The 16,549-nt window shown below is 41.7% G+C and overlaps 1 protein-coding gene across 1 annotated transcript; it reads right to left on the reverse strand.

Annotated features, from left to right (window-relative positions):
• Positions 1-402: 402 nt before the first annotated feature.
• LOC122703331 (olfactory receptor 10W1-like) lies at positions 403-6,710 on the reverse strand. Its single transcript, XM_043917542.1, has 2 exons — positions 6,321-6,710; positions 403-444 (listed from the first exon to the last, which is right to left on the reverse strand). The coding sequence occupies exons 1-2, from the start codon at positions 6,708-6,710 to the stop codon at positions 403-405; spliced, it is 432 nt and encodes a 143-aa protein (XP_043773477.1).
• Between the last annotated feature and the right edge of the window lie 9,839 nt (positions 6,711-16,549).

Genomic DNA, 16,549 nt, shown 5'->3' on the forward strand with positions numbered 1-16,549 from the left:
CAGTCAGGTTACTTGGTGTCCTCTATGACACCTCTGTAAAGCTAATGAGTCCCCACAGAGGAGGAATTTCCCCAGTGGCTCCCCTTAAACTGAAGCCAGCCAGAGAAATATTTGAGAAAAACTTCCTGAGTTGATCCACTGAACAAGACTAATGGGCAGCTCTTCTGCATGGTCACCATGGACAATCATTATCTGGGAATTCCAGACAGGCTCATTCCTTTTCTATACCCAGCAGGGAACTTACTCATGTTGTGTTCCAGACAATATCCCAGTGAGCCTTGTGAAGACACACATTCCTTTCAGCTTGAGCTCACGGAACATGTGTAACACACTAATTCAGCACTAGCCTAGGCATCTGGAGACCGGGAACCTAATTATGGATCTGCCATGTAGCTGTTGACCTCAGGCGAACAGTGGCGCTCTTATGTGGGCAGGTTTCCATTCCTGTGACATGAGGTGTCGGCTTAAACGGACTCCAAGGAATTGTCCAGCTCTACAATTCTATGAACTGTGTTTTTCTTCTTAATAAGCAGAATTATGAAGCATTTTCCTATAATGATTCCTTTTGATCGTTGGTTTCATTTTTTCTTATCCTATTTATTTCTATTTCTTGGTCAAGCCCTGTGCTGATACCTTTCTGGTTTTTCCAAATATTTATATATCTGTATCTAATTTTTTGGTAATTATAGCTATATTCCCACCTCTTTCTAAATTGGAGTCTAGTTGCTTTGTGATGTTGTCACTTTCTGCTGCATAGCAAAGGGAATCAGCCGCATGTATGTACACATCCCCTCTTCCTTGGATTTCCTCCCCATTTAGCTCACTCCAGAGCATGGAGTCTAGAGTTCCCTGGAGAGTCCCACCTCTTAACCTATTCATTTAAAAATTTGTTTCTCCTTTTCTGCCTCCCTCCAACCTCATGGAATTAAAATCATATACTTTATCCTCACTGTTACCTTTAATTTTTAGTCAAGTTCCACACCCCTGTCTTATGTGAAAAGCAGTTGCTCAGTCGTGTCCGACTCTTTGCTACCCCATGGACGGTAGCCTGCCACGCTCCTCTGTCCATGAAATTCTCCAGGCAAGAATGCTGGAGTGGGTAGCTATTCCCTTCTCCAGAGGATCTTCCTGACTCAGTGATCGAACCTGGGTCTCCTGCATTGCAAGTGGATTCTTTTTTTTTTTTTTTTTGCAAGTGGATTCTTTACTGTCTGAGCCACGAGGGAACTTGAACCTCCAGGGAAGCCCTCCCTGTCTTATGTCCATTATTAATAATGTAACTTTATTTAATATAAAACAAATATTTATTGAATTCTTACTATGAGCCAGGTTCTATTTCCAACGTTTGGGATATATCAGTGTGCAAAATAAATGATAATTTTGCCCTCATAGAAACTATATTCTTGGAGGGGAGAAGAAAGGCAATGAGCAGAAAGTAAGGATAAGAACATGTGATGGGATCTAATAAGATGGTATTGATGATCCCATATGCAGAACCACGATGGAGACACAAACATAGAGAACAGACTGGTGGACACAGTGGGAGAAGGAGAGGGTGGGACGAATTGAGAAGCAGCCCTGAGACATGCACATTACCGTGTGTAAAGCAGATAGCCAGTGGGAATCTGGTGTACGCTGCAGGGACACACATACATCATACATCATACATCATACACCGGTGCTCTGTGACAGACCAGAGGGGTGAGACGGGGTGGGCGATGGGACAGAGGCTCACGAGGGAAGGGACATATGTATACCTCTGGCTGACTCATGTTGATGTATGGCAGAAGCCAACCCAATATTGTAAAAGAAATTATCCTCCAATTAAAAATAAATAAATTTTAAAAAAACCTGTGATATGTGTCAGAAGGGGAGTACTATAGACAAAAAGCAAACCCAGGCGAGGACGCTGGGGGTTGAGCCTGAGAGTGATGTGACGGGTGACAGGTGCAGAGGCTCCCTGAGTTCTGGTAAGGGCTCTTTTAGGCTCTAGGCAGGTGGTGATCTGAGCAGACAAGCCCGCGAGGAAAAGAGAAGGGAAAGTGTCCTAGGGCAGAAGCCACAGCAGCTGACATGGCCTTTTCCGAAGCCCAGATAAGCACATCAAACTTGTCCATAAAGTCCAAAATATCTACAATCGATGTGAGGAAAGACAGCTTGCTTTTATAATCACGGCAATCATGAATTAAATAGCTCTGTGCTGGTTCTTAAAATTGGAGTATAGTTACACCCATACAGAGACTATACTCAGACTTATTTTCCTTTTTTTCTCACCCAGATATATCTATCTGTTCAGATGACCTCATTCCTACAAGCATATTTTACACTCTTGAAATGATAGCATGTAGGATTTCCACCAAACAGTAGGTTGTGTTTTCAAATACAGTGTTCACGGTCATGTTTTTTGTGACAACTTAATGTGAGTAGTATTGATGTCCAACAATTTATTAAATGAATCCCTGATATTGAACAGTTAGGATGTTTTTTATTTTCTTATGACTTTAGATGGACATACAGTAGTATAGATGATTTGATTCAGTTAGTCATCCAACATCATGTTTTTGAAAATGTGCACTTTCTTATTGTTCTTTGTTAATTTACTTGGATATTTATGTATGATTTAGAAGGTCATTATTTTGTATGGTTTACTTAAAATTTGTTAAGAGGATAGATCTTGTGTTAACTGTTCTTACCACAATAAAGATTTAAAAAGTGCAGCAAGAGTATTTTTAAAACATAAAGAAAAATTCTAAAGAAATCAACTTTAAAAAGTTTAGATCATATACTTGCCAACTATAGTATCTAATTAACTCAGGTGTGTATACAATATAAATGATCTTTACAGATTTATTTTTTATGGGGCCTCCTTGATAAGATATCCACTATCCCATGTTTGTTACAAGGTTATTCACAATAGCCTAGATATGGAAATGACCAAAGTGTCCACTGGGGAATGAGTGGATACAAAAAATGTGCTATATACATATAATGGAATATTGATCAAATTTAAAAAAGTGAAATCTTGTTATATGTTGACAACATTGATGAACTTTGAGGATACTATGCTAAGTAAAATAAGCAAGCTACAGAAGAATTAATACTGCATGATTTCACTTATCTGAAGTATCTAAAATAGTCAGATTCATAGAAAAAGAGTAGAATCATGGTTTCTGGGGGGCTGGGTACAGGGAGAGACCGCGAGTTGCCATTCAATCGGTATAGATTTCAGTTATGCAGGAAGAGTGACTTCTAAAGAGCTGATTTACATTATGGCTGTAGTTAACAAAACTGTATCATGCACTTAAAATTTTGTTAAAAGAGTATACCTCATGCTGTGGTCTTACCACAATTAAAGAAGAGGAAAATGAGAGGAGCAAAGCAATATGCAAGTCATCAATTTTCCTCGCATGGGTCATAGTTTACGGGCAGGAGTTTATAGCCAGCATCTTTCGGGTTTTGTGGCTTTCTGATTCTGGCAGAAGCAGTGAAATTCTGGGACTGGAAATTGTTCCCAGGAGCTTCACATAACGTACCTTTCTCTCCATACCAGCAATTTTGGAAATCACAGGACACATAATAATAGTTAACACTTCTTGCTTAAACCAAAAAAACTAACCAATCAGTCAAATAGAATCATATTAAATGTAGTTTAAAAGGAAAGAAAAGAAAGAAAAGGAGATTATATTCCCCAAATTCTGCCAGTAGGTGACAGTCTGAGAAAACTGCCTAACTGCAGACATGTGCTGTGTGTGCATGCTCAGTCATGTCTGACTTGTGACCCCATGGACTGCAGCCCTCCAGGCTCCTCTGTCCACGGGATTTTCCAGGCAAGAATCCTGGAGTGGGTTGCCATTTCCTCCTCCAGGGGGTCTTCCCCACCCAGGGATGGAACCCATGTATCCTCCATTTTAAGGCAGATTTTTTTACTGCTGAGCCACCTGGGAAACATGTGCTCCCCTTCATGAGAAAGGAAAGATGACTCTAGGGATGGAGCAGTGAGGCTGGGGAGTGGTGCCTTGGACCGCAGGGAGTGATTCCCGAGCCCAGAGCATGGAGTTATGAGCCACAAAGGATTATTCCTGGGCCTTGAAAACTAATGGACTTTGCCCAGTTTGATTTCAGAATTGGTTGGAACCAGTAAGTCCATTTTTCCCTTCGTTTTTCTCATTTTGAATGGAAATGTCTTTAACCATTTTGTTATGCCTGCCCCACCGTGTATGCTGGGAACAGATACCTTGTTTTCTAGTTCTAGGTCCACAGATGGAGAATTTTATCCTAGCGTGTTTGTACCCTAAGTTTCATCTAGACGTTTATTTAGACAGTTCGGGTGATGATATTTGTGACTTTTGAACTAATGGTACTTAGATGAGATTTTTGGACCTGAGTTAATGCTATCATGAGATGAGGCTTTAGGGGGTTTGGAAGAGGGTGAATTTATTTTGCATTTCAGATGTGTTTTAAATACAATTGTCAAAAGAAAATTTAGAGAACTTTACTTGATATGAATATTTTATCGAGCAAGAAACTCTAAGCAGAAAGGGAGACTTCAAACTGAAAGTGATTTGAAGCTCAGAGAGGCATGTTGTTATTAATACAAGATGGCTTAAACAGTGAGAATGAAGAAGTCGTTTAACTTATACAATGATTGGTTATTACAATGAGAATTTCCAGATGAAAGAGGACTTGGATAAAAGGTGTTGTACCACTTTAGGAAGATGACTTCAATTTTATTTATGATTATCAGAGACACCAGGAAATATCTAAGTAGAGTTTCACTTATATTCACGAAATAAGCTAGATTATGTTTTGCCTACATGGACTAACTGGTTTTGTCTGCTCAGGGGATTTTCAAGTCTAGTCTCCATTTCATCTTATTTTAACACAATGAATTACTTACCTTCCCCTCACCCCCCAGTCCTACCCAAACCTTAGATTCATTGTATTTATGTGGCTGGGAATCAAAGATAAAGAGAAAAAAATGTAGCTTTAGGTGGTAACCCCCACCCCCTCCTCAAAACCACAAATGATTTCTCATCAGAAAAATGGGAACCAAAGGGCAATGGAATGACATCTTTAAAGAGATGCAAGAAAAATGGTCATTTCTACAATTCCATATTCAGTGAAAATATTCTTAAAATTAAGATACAAATGTAGAAGACTACTTTTAGAATACCTTTAAAAATGTTGACTATTTAAAATGAAAATGAAAATGTATGATGGAATTTATAAGTAAGATGTTACAATAAGAGCACCAATATGGGGGCAGAAAATGGAATTATCCTGTTCAAAGTTTCTTACACATTTACTTCAAAGTATTATAACAATTCTTGGTAGGCCATGATAAGAATGCAACTACAAAGTATGAAACAAAAAATATATTTAAAAAGCCTATAGAAAAAAAATGTGTACAAATTCAAAAAGGGGCTGATGAGGAGAAACTAAGAAACAAGAGAACAGATGAATAAAATACACATGGAAATATGGTACTCTAAATTGTCCAATCAGGATTAAGAAGAAAAAGTATAAGCTATATGCTCTTGATAAGAGTCATACCTTATATACGAGGAAATACAGGTAGAAGGCAAAAGGAAGAACAATATGTACCATGAAAATGTTGATCATAAAAAAGACAATGTGGACAAATTAAGATCAGATGTAGATTTCTGGCCCAGGGATATTACCAGCAATAAAAATGAACATTACTTAATGATAAGATGGTTAATCCTTCCACAAGATATAATAATGCTAAATATATTTACATTGAATAACAGAGCTTCAGAAATAAAAGAACTAGAATAAAACAAAAATTGTCAGAACTAAAGGAGAGATTGACAATCGACAATCATAGTTACAGATTTAACCTACCTCTGATAGGAATGGATAACATAAGTAGACAAAGATACATAATGATAGAGATTAGAACTGTACTGTTAGCTAACTTAATTAAACGGACTGCACTCAGCAGCTGCAGGATACACATTCTTTTCAAAGGTGCTTGAGGCATCATAATAAAACATGTGTCATAAGACAATCAGTGATAAAAATTTTAACCCAGACTCAAAATCCTGAATCTTATAGTTAGCATCCATTCCCAATTTGGACAATAGTAGACACTTTTCATTCAAAAGGCATAGAAGAGGCACAGAGTAGTCACTGTGGTCGATGGAGTCTGACTCTTTGCAGCCCCATGGACTGCCAGGCTCCTCGGTCTATGGACTTTTCCAGGCAAGAATACTGGAGTGGATTGCCATTCCCTACTTCAGGGGATCTTCCCGACTGAGGGATGGAACCTGTTTTTCTTGTCTCCTCCATTGGCAGGCAGATTCTTTCTCGTGCCACCTGGGAGCATTCATAGCCACGGAGGCCAAGAGGAGGCAGTCGGCGCCGCCCAGTCTGATGAAGAAGCCCATCTGAGTGGCGCAGCCCAGCAGGGTGATGGTCTTCTCCGCCCGCAGGGCGTTGGCCGGGAGGTGGGGCACCACCGCAGCCGTGTAGCCGATCTCCACTCCCGAGAGGCTGCCCAGGAAATAGTGCATGGGCGTGTGGAGGCAGGCTTTGGTCTGGATGGCCACCATGATGAGGACGTTCCCGGTGATGACCCATGTATAAACCAGGCTGGCCCCAAGGAAGGCCAAGGCGCGTGGCTCTGGCTTGGAGGGATAGGCCAGGAACACGAATTCCAACCACACTGAGCGGTTTCCCCAGGACATTGAGTTAACAGGTTGTCTCTGTTGAGAAATATTAATCCAAAGAAAGAATCAGACTAACAATACATCAGTTCATACTCTGAGCCATGATGCAATCTAATTAAGACTGGAGTTAGAAACTAGAAGAATTAAGACTTATTCTCTTTTCCCTCCCTTTTAAACAAGTTTCTTCACATAAATAGCCACAACTTCACTTCTAACTTCACTTCTAATGATGTCACTTCCCTGGTGGCTCAGATAGTAAAGCATCTGCCTACAATGCAGGAGACCCGGGCTCAATCCCTGGGTTGGGAAGATTCCCCTGGAGAAGGAAATGGCGACCCACTCCAGTATTCTTGCCTGGAGAATTCCATGGACAGAGGAGCCTGGTGGGCTACAGTCCATAGAGTCTGAGAGAGTTGGACACGACTGAGGGACTTCACTTTCTCACTTCTAACTGCCAAAAGTTGGCTAAATTGTGTAAGAATTTTTTGAGGAAATGTGGCAGAGAATTTTACGGAATTCAAAGCTATGTTCAGCAGATGTGGAATGAAAATTGAATTGTTCTAGTAAATTCACAAGGAAGTGTCAAGAAATTCTTGAGAGCCAGGGCTGTTGAGAACAGGAAGCATTTATTCATTCACAGGTTTACACACAACGCCTCCTGAGGCATTGGCTTGGAGATACACGAACGTAACACTGAAAAACTAGTGACATGATGGAAAATGAAGGAAGAAAACCCAATGCCCAGGGGCAAAGGGCTGACACAGGCCTAAAGTTGACAGTGTCGGGCAGAACCCTCAAAAGCCAAAGCTCTCCCAACTCCCGGTGTTCTATCCATGTCCAATCAGGGAGTTCTATCACAGGGCTCCTCCTGGCTTAGGGTGCCATGGGAAAACATGTGATCATAGGCTGTCAGAGAACTGAGCGCCCTCCCTGTGTGTTTAGGGCTGAATCGGAAAGACCAAGCCTGTTTCCATTTGCTTTTCCTCTCTTCTAAGAAGCTAAAGTAAAACCTAGGAAAAGCCATCTATCTTCCTTGAAAACTTTCTAATGAAGAGTCCTAACTCTCAAAGGGCACCCTATCCATTACTTTTCCAAGACCAACTCATTCAAGAAGGTGGAAAAGGACTTCTTTGGTGGCCCAGTGGTGAAGAGTTCACTTGCCAATGCAGGGCACATGGGCTGATCCTGACTCTGGGAATGTCCCACGTGCTGTGGGCCGGCTAAGTCTGGGCATCACAACTGCTGAACCCACACGCTGCAGCCACGGAAGCCCCTGCGCCCTGGAGTCTGTGCTCCGCAACAAGAGAAGCCATCACAATGGGAAGCCTGCGCCCTGCAACTAGAGGAGCCCTCACTCACCACAACGAGAGAAAAGCCCACACACAGCAACCAAAATAAATAAATAATCTTAAAAAAAGAGGGAAAAGAGGCAACGTTCAACCTTAATTCAAATTTCCCTAGTTTAATGTGTATTACTTACTATGAGCTTTAAAGAAAAACCGTATCCAGAAGCACCACTCTGATAAGTGCTATTCACATAAACCAGCTTAGGGTGATGAGAGATTGTCATAAATAAATGTCGAGAGCCCCTAGGGCATCAGTGACTCTGCTTTTCCAACAGTGAGCAAGCAATGTCCATTTCATTCATTCTCTTTCTCTCTTCTGAACTTCATTAATGCTTTGAATGATTTCTACTGTTACCTAGCATATTCAGCCCACTCCAGTACTCGTGCCTGGGAAATCCCATGGATGGAGGAGCCTGGTAGGCTGCAGTCCATGGGGTTACTAAGAGTCGGACACGACTGAGCAACTTCACTTTCACTTTCCACTTTCATGCACCGGAGAAGGAAATGGAAACCCACTCCAGTATTCTTGCCTGGAGAATCCCAGGGACGAGAGCCTGGTGGGCTGCCGTCTATGGGGTCACACAGAGTTGGACACGACTGATGTGACTTAGCAGCAGCAGCAGCAGCATATTCAACATCATATTATAACATGAGGAGAAAGAGGAGCAATGTGTGAGTGTGAAATTAGTTTTGATTTTCAATGACATGATTTGAATGATTCCATCTCCTGGTTCTGTGATATTGGACTATATACAATGTCTTTGAGTCCCAGGTTTTTTATTTGAAAAGTGGGGATAATAATTATGCTTAGTTCTTGAGATCTTAACGTAAAGTTTCTACCACCAAGATCAGTTAGTAGTAATAACAACTCATAATGGATAACCATGATTATTATTTGTAAGTTCCAGGGCAGCCATTCTCCCTTATTTATACTTTTATCTCCCACATAAACCAAGCCTAATGTTGCACAAAGATTAGCCATTCAATAAATCTTTGTTGTATGGATGAACATACTATGAAAACATGTCAGTTACCCTTTTTCCCATTTTATCTTTCACTTTTAAGATTATTTCATGATCAAAACCTTTGTATAAGAGCCCTTTATGGAAAATAACTTGGTATCCAACATTTGAGTTGCACTCTGGAGAAAATTATGTCACTCAGAAAGATAATATGTAAAAGACTTCAGCAAACATGCCTAAGGCTTGCCTACCATCTGTATTATGATACAGGGCTTTGGGATAATGATTTTTACTATAGTCAGTTACACTCATGTCATCTTAATGGTGCTCTCCAGGATCTGTAACAAAATATTTATATGATAGAGTCATCTACAGGTCATGAATTCTTAGTGCTGGAAAAGACCTCAGAAGGTGTCGAGTTCAGTCCTTCGTTAGATACTTCAATCACCTATCTGTATCTGGACGTCAGGTCACCTTAAAGTTAGAAAATCTCATTTCCTCCTGACTCTCCCGCCCCACTGTTGGATGACCCGGTTCTCAAGCAGAAGGTTTGCCTCGTGACGGCTGAAGCCCGGGCTTAGCTGCTCAGTCGTGTCCGACTCTTTGTGACCCATTGGACTGTCGCCCGCCGGGCTCCTCTGTCCGTGGGATTCTCCAGGCAAGAATACTGGAGTGGGCTGCCATTTCCTTCTCCAGGGCATCTTCCCAACACATGGATCAAACCCTCACCTCCTCTGTCCGTGGGATTCTCCAGGCAAGAATACTGGAGTGGGTTGCCATTTCCTCCTCCAGGGGATCTTCCCAACACATGGATGGAACCCTCACCTCCTCTGTCTCCTGCACTGCAGGCGGATTCTCTACTGCTGAGTCATCCTAGCCCAACTGAAGCCCCTCCGCCCCTGTGCAACTTCTACATGTTCATGTTGTTCTACACAATGGGGCCATTTCTACATGAAACTCTAGGAATCAAAGAGCTCTTATCATGCAGTCCAGTAAATTTTCTTCCTACTTTCCTTTTTTCTGTTCCTCACAAGGGCATGGTTTTGGTGTGTCTCACAATTTTAGCTCTGGAAATGCTCTTGTTTTAAATACCTTACTTAAAAGTGTATTGCAGGTGACAGATCACAGAAATGGTCAACTATAAGAAGATCTGGGTATCAGCTATCTATTCACTGGCAGTCTATTTCTTTAATTTACCAACAATTAAATTAATTCATGTGTTTGATTTTTTCATGATGTCATCAGACTTGGACTGATATGTAATATCTGGATACTAATATCTGGATACTATCTCTTTGGATACTAAAACTCCAAACATTTTTTTCCCCCTCAGAGAAGCAGAGCATCATCCATTATTCCTTTAACATTGGTCCATAGCTTTAATCTGTTGAGATTGACATTTAAAAAAAAATACTTCGATCTGTGACTCCACCTCTTAACCGTCCTTCCTACAGTCAGTCACTCACATTTTTTAAAATAGATTGATTGCCAAACCCGCATACAATAATGATCAAAATGGCACAGTTGTGCCCAAATGGTTATATAGCTTAATGAGAGAGACAGGCACTGTTAAAGAATCTGGCATATACTTGCATAAACGTAGTATATATTTATGTATATTATGACATACAGGCTTCCCAGGTGGCTCAGTGGTAAACGAATCCTGCCTGCCAGTGCAGGAGACACAAGAGACTCGGGTTTGATCCCTGGGTCGGGAAGATCCCCTGGAGAAGGAAATGGCAACCCACTCCAGTATTCTTGCCTGGAGAATCCCATGTGGGTTCCCAGACTGGTAGGCTATCGTTCATGGGGTCGCAAAGAGTCAGATAAGACTGAGCAACTTCACTTTCACTTTGGGAAAATCCCCTGGAGAAAGGAATGGCAACCCACCCCAGTATTCTTGTCTGGAAAATTCCATTGACAGAGGAGCCTGGCAGGCTCTCGTTCATGGGGTTGGAAAGAGTCAGACATGGCTGAGCACACATGTACTTGAGGACATATATGTACATATAGGTCATTAAAACTGTGACTAAGTGTTGTAAAAAAATTAGTGTGTTAATAAGATTGTGCAACATGAGACTCTGGCATAGTTGTGATTAAGAGTTTCTTCAAAGTCTTCCTAGAGGATGTAATATTTAATCTTAGATCCAAAAATATAGAAATTAGGCAGGTAAAGCAGTGAGGTTCATATTGTAGACTGATGAGATAGTGAATTTAATGGTTCAAAGAGAGTGAAATGTGTTATATCAACATATTGTCAACTTGCTATTTCAGGTTGATACTAAATATATTGCATGAAACAGAGGCAAGATAAGAGCTCTTGGCATTATCCCCAGAAATCTGCCCCAGGCTGGCATCTGTTCATTTAATCCACACCCATCTCAGTGCCTCCAAGTCACATCCCACGTTACATTCTTGTTTCCTTCTTACTTCTCCAGCAAGACCAGTCCTTGTTGGCAAAAGTGTCATGAAAAACCTTGTCCATGTGCAGTCAGGAAATACAGAAACTATATGTTAGACTGGCTTTCCAATTGTCTAGTTAGCATAATGAGAAAAAAGGTTGGTAGATTTAGCAAAACCAGACTCGCAGTAGAATCTCAATCTATTATTGTCACCTGGGCAGATCATCTTACATTAATTTCTCTTCTTGCCTATTTAAAAGATATGAATAATAATACTTACCTAATGGAGTTGTGATGAGATTATATGAAATAAAGTTTTTAGAACACTTGGTTTGATGTATGAAACCTTTTAAATTGCATAATAAATGTTAATTCTTCTCTCCTTTGAATCTTTTAAGGGGATGATAATAATAACTTCTTGATAGCAGAGGATTAAATGAGGTACTTTATTAGGAAAATTTTTTTTCTAAATCCTTAAACTTTATCCAGATTTATATTAGTCAGTCCCTCAATATTTCTTGGACCGAGATTAGTAACTATCATTTTAACCAGAAGATTAAGCCTTCCAAGTGAATTCAGAGAGCATTGCTAAGTCATGGGCTAAAATAGTTCTGAAATACTTGTAGAGCCATTTCCTACTTTCCTAGGCAGCATCAATAAGTGTCAAGTATGTTGCAAATCTACAAGGAGGTAGAAAAAGTTTCTACCTTTTACCTTTAGCATGAGAAGGGAGTGAGCCAGTGCGCTCAGTTACATTCATAAAAGTCAGAACCTGGCAGGTGACATCTTACCACGTGATGAAGGCTAGAGGAAGGAGGACCAAGAGCCCAGAGAGACTGCCCAGTGGGGCTGAGAGACCAAGAACCTTCCTAAATTAGAAACCACGGCAGCAGTAAATTACCTTTCTATCTAGGATCTTGTCTCATAAATTCCATCTCCAGAAGAAAGTGGTGTAGTGATTGCCTAGCTCCTCCCCTGTTACTGGATAAACAGTCCAATTAAAACAGTCTCTCCACTTGGGATACCCGGTCAATGGAAGATCTGGGGTATGTTTGTCATAGTAGAGACCACTGTTAAACCCTTTATCAACTTCCTCAGTGCTCCAAAATAATTTTTTGAGAATTAGGAAGTTACATAATCAAGGTCATTTGAACCTCCTGTTCCTTGGAATGTCCTCCCACTAGATGATCACAGCTGGGTTCAGCCCAAATGTCAAATTATCATCACCCTGGAGAATTGAGACCATATTTGGTATCTTACCTGGCTTTCACGAGACCTAGCATACTGCTCTATATTTAATAGGTTCTTGATGAATATTTACCTCAGTGAATACTTACCATGGTATCTTTCTTTAACTCTCAGTGAGCGGAGACACCCCCTTCAGTTCAGTTCAGTTCATTTCAGTCACTCAGTCGTGTCCGACTCTTTGCGACCCCATGAATCGCAGCACGCCAAGCCTCCCTGTCCATCACCAACTCCTGGAGCTTACCCAAACCCATGCCCATCGAGTCGGTGATGCCATCTAGCCATCTCATCCTTTGTCATCCCCTTCTCCTCCTGCTCCCAATCCCTCCCAGCATCAGGGTCTTTTCAAATGAGTCAACTCTTTGTATCAGGTGGCCAAAGTACTGGAGTTTCAGCTTCAGCATCAGTCTGTTCAATGAACACCCAGGACTGATCTCCTTTAGGATGGACTGGTTGGATACCCTTGCAGTCCAAGGGACTCTCAAGAGTCTTCTCCAACACCATAGTTCAAAAGCACCAATTCTTCAGCGCTCAGCTTTCTTTATGGTTCAACTCTCACATCCATACATCACCACTGGGAAAACCATAGCCTTGACTAGATGGACCTTTGTTGGCAATGTAATGTCTCTGCTTTTTAATATGCTGTCTAGGCTGGTCATAACTTTCCTTCCAAGGAGTAAGCATCTTTTAATTTCATGGCTGCAATCACCATCTGCAGTGATTTTGGAGCCCCCCAAAATAAAGTCTGACACTGTTGCCACTGTTTCCCCATCTATTTCCCATGAAGTGATGGGACCAGATGCCATGATCTTAGTTTTCTGAATGTTGAGCTTTAAGCCAACTTTTTCACTCTCCTCTTTCACTTTCCTCAAGAGGCTTTTCAGTTCCTTTTCACTTTCTGCCACAAGGGTGGTGTCATCTGCATATCTGAGGTTATTGATATTTCTCCCGGCACTCCCTTCAGTTCAGTTCAGTTCAGTTGCTCAGTCGTGTCCGACTCTTTGTGACCCCATGAATTGTAGCACGCCAGGCCTCCCTGTCCATCACCAACCCCCGGAGTTGACTCAAACTCATGTCCATCGAGTCGGTGATGCCATCCAGCCATCTCATCCTCTGTCGTCCCCTTCTCCTCCTGCCCCCAATCCCTCCCAGCATCAGGGTCTTTTCCAATGAGTCAATTCTTCTCATGAGGTGGCCAAAGTACTGGAGTTTCAGCTTCAGCATCAGTCCTTCCAATGAACACCCAGGTCTTAGCAAATAAGCTTATTCCTTGAAAAAATGTTGCTTGGTCATATGTATACAAATGTTTAAATATCTGTGTGTGAATGTATGTGTGTGTGTGTGTGTTTCTGTAGGACAGTCAGATCTCAACAGTCATACGGGCTGAGCTACCTGAGTCACTGAGCTACTCAGTGACTTTTGAGGTATCTTTTGTGCCAAGGATGGCAATAATTACAATAGCTAAGTCTTATGTTGTACTTATTAATAAATTTCACACACTTTGCATGTATTAACTCATTTTATCATCACAACAATTCTAAGAAGCAGGTACTATTGGTATTCCATTTACATATTATGAAATGAAAGGACTTAGTCGTGTCCGACTCTTTGTGACCCCATGGACTGTAGCCCACCAGGCTCCTCTGTCCATGGAATTCTCCAGGCAAAAATACTGGAGTGGGTTGCCATTTTCTCCTCCAGGGGATCTTCCCGACCCAGGGAATGAACCCAGGTCTACCACATTGCAGGCAGACTCTTTCCCAGCTGAGCCACCAGGGAAGCCACTTAAATATTATATTATTACACTATTTAATCCTTATAAGAACTCTGCAGAGTGAGTGCTAACCCTATTTAATAGGTGAAAGTCAAAGGTAAAAGACTGACAGAATTTGAGTAATTTGTGAAAGGAGATGTAGCAAGCAGCTGAGGTGAAGTTTGCTTAACCCTAAAGAATATTTTTTTTTTTCCTTTTCATCAAGCATCATCCAGCCACACTGCTCTGTTACCTCTTAGTGAGGGTAAAACCTGGCTCTTGGGGTCAGGATGGGGGACACGTGTACACCCGTGGCTGACTCGTGTCGATGTATGGCAAAAGCCACTACAATATTGTACAGTAATTAGCCTCCGATTAAAATAAATAAATTAATTAAAAAAAATACTGGGGTGGGAAGCCTTTTCCCTTCTCCAGGGGATCTTCCCAGCTCAGGGATCAAACCCAGGCCTCACACATTGCAGGGGAATTCTTTGCCAGTTGAGCCACAAGGGAAGCCCAAGAATACAGGAGTGGGTAGCCTATCCCTTCTCCAGCGGATCTTCCGGACCCAGGAATTGAACTGGGGTCTCCTGCATTGCAGGTGGATTCTTTGCCAACTGAGCTATGAGGGAAGTCCAATAAGAGTTGCATCATATAAACTCTAAGGACATGTGCTGTTTGCTAGTCTGTGTGCAAGTTTGTCTGCCCTGAGTGATTGTTATGTAATAGTCTTAGGTGCAGTTTTTTTCTTGCATCGTATCTTCCCAAGTAAGTTGTAGGAAGTTGAGGGGCAGGGCCACGTGTATTGTGAGTTGTGTGCATGCAGTGGTGACGTACTGTTTGGTATTGGGTTTTCTTGCTTGTTTACTTCCCACTTCTGCCAACACATTGCCTGAAAGCACCCACCTACACTATACTTTCTCTGACTTTTGTGGAATTGTGATAAAGCTTTCACTGTATATCACTGCCATTTGAACTGTCATTTTGTGAAGGTAGTATATAAAATAAAATTAACTTTAAGACTTCTGAAAAAAAAACACCGGGCTTTCATGTCAAAGATGAACCATAATGTTGCTCACAAGGCCGTATGACGCCTGCCCCGACTAATTTCCAGCCTCTTCCTGGTTCTTCGCTCCAGCGACGGTGTGTTTCTCGCAGTCCCTCCTCACCACGCTTCTTCCCAGCCACCGGGCCTCTGCACACGCTCTTTACTCTGCTGGGACCCCCCTCTTCTCTTTTCTCTTTTATAAATGGGATCGGAATGGGGAATACATGTAAATCCATGGCTGATTCATGTCAATGTATGACAGAAACCACTACAATATTGTAAAGTAATTAGCCTCCAACTAATAAAAATAAATGGGGAAAAAAATAAAAAATAAATGAGCTCCTCTTATCCTTCGTCTCAGTTTCATGAAAATTTCTCAGGGAAGGTTTCCCTGACGTTGGTAACGTCAGGGTCAAGAGCACTTTTTGGGAGGTTCCTTTTGGAATCTCCAGTATCCATCCATCACTGCAACTATCACTGCTATACATTTATGGATTAACTTCTATTTCCACCGGGCGTGTGTAAGCTCAATGAGGGCAAAGGCCGAGTCTCCTTTTCCCCAACTTGTAAGCATACTGTGTCTATAATGAATGGTGTTTTCAGCCTAGGTGCTGTTGACAACTTGGGCTGGCTGACTTGCTGTGAGGGCCTGTCCTGCATATGCTGGAGGACATTTCACAGTATCCTGGATCCTCCTCCCTGGGTGACAGTGTGCTAGCTTCTGCTCTGTTTATGATAACCCAACCTTTCTCCAGACATTATAAATGTTTCCCTGGGAGCCTCAGTTTCCCTCAGTTGAGTCCCTTTGGGCTAGGCATATGGAAGGTGCTCAAAACTATTTGTTGTTGGGGCTTCCCTGGCAGCCCCATGGTTAATACACCACACTTCCAACACGCGGGGCATAAGTTCCATCCCTGGTCAGGGAACTAAGATCCCACGTGACGCAGAGAGTGGCCCCAAACCCCTCAACTCTTTGTTGGATACTTGAATAAATAGCCCAAGTCTCCCAGGACTGGAACTCTATGGGAATGAAATTTTCAACTCGATAAAGATTGAGAGGTTAGTATATGAACCCTGAATTGTAGCTAACTGAGCCGTATG

This window comes from Cervus elaphus, chromosome 1 (genome assembly GCF_910594005.1).
Source record: "Cervus elaphus chromosome 1, mCerEla1.1, whole genome shotgun sequence".
In the NCBI taxonomy this organism is placed as follows: domain Eukaryota; kingdom Metazoa; phylum Chordata; class Mammalia; order Artiodactyla; family Cervidae; genus Cervus; species Cervus elaphus.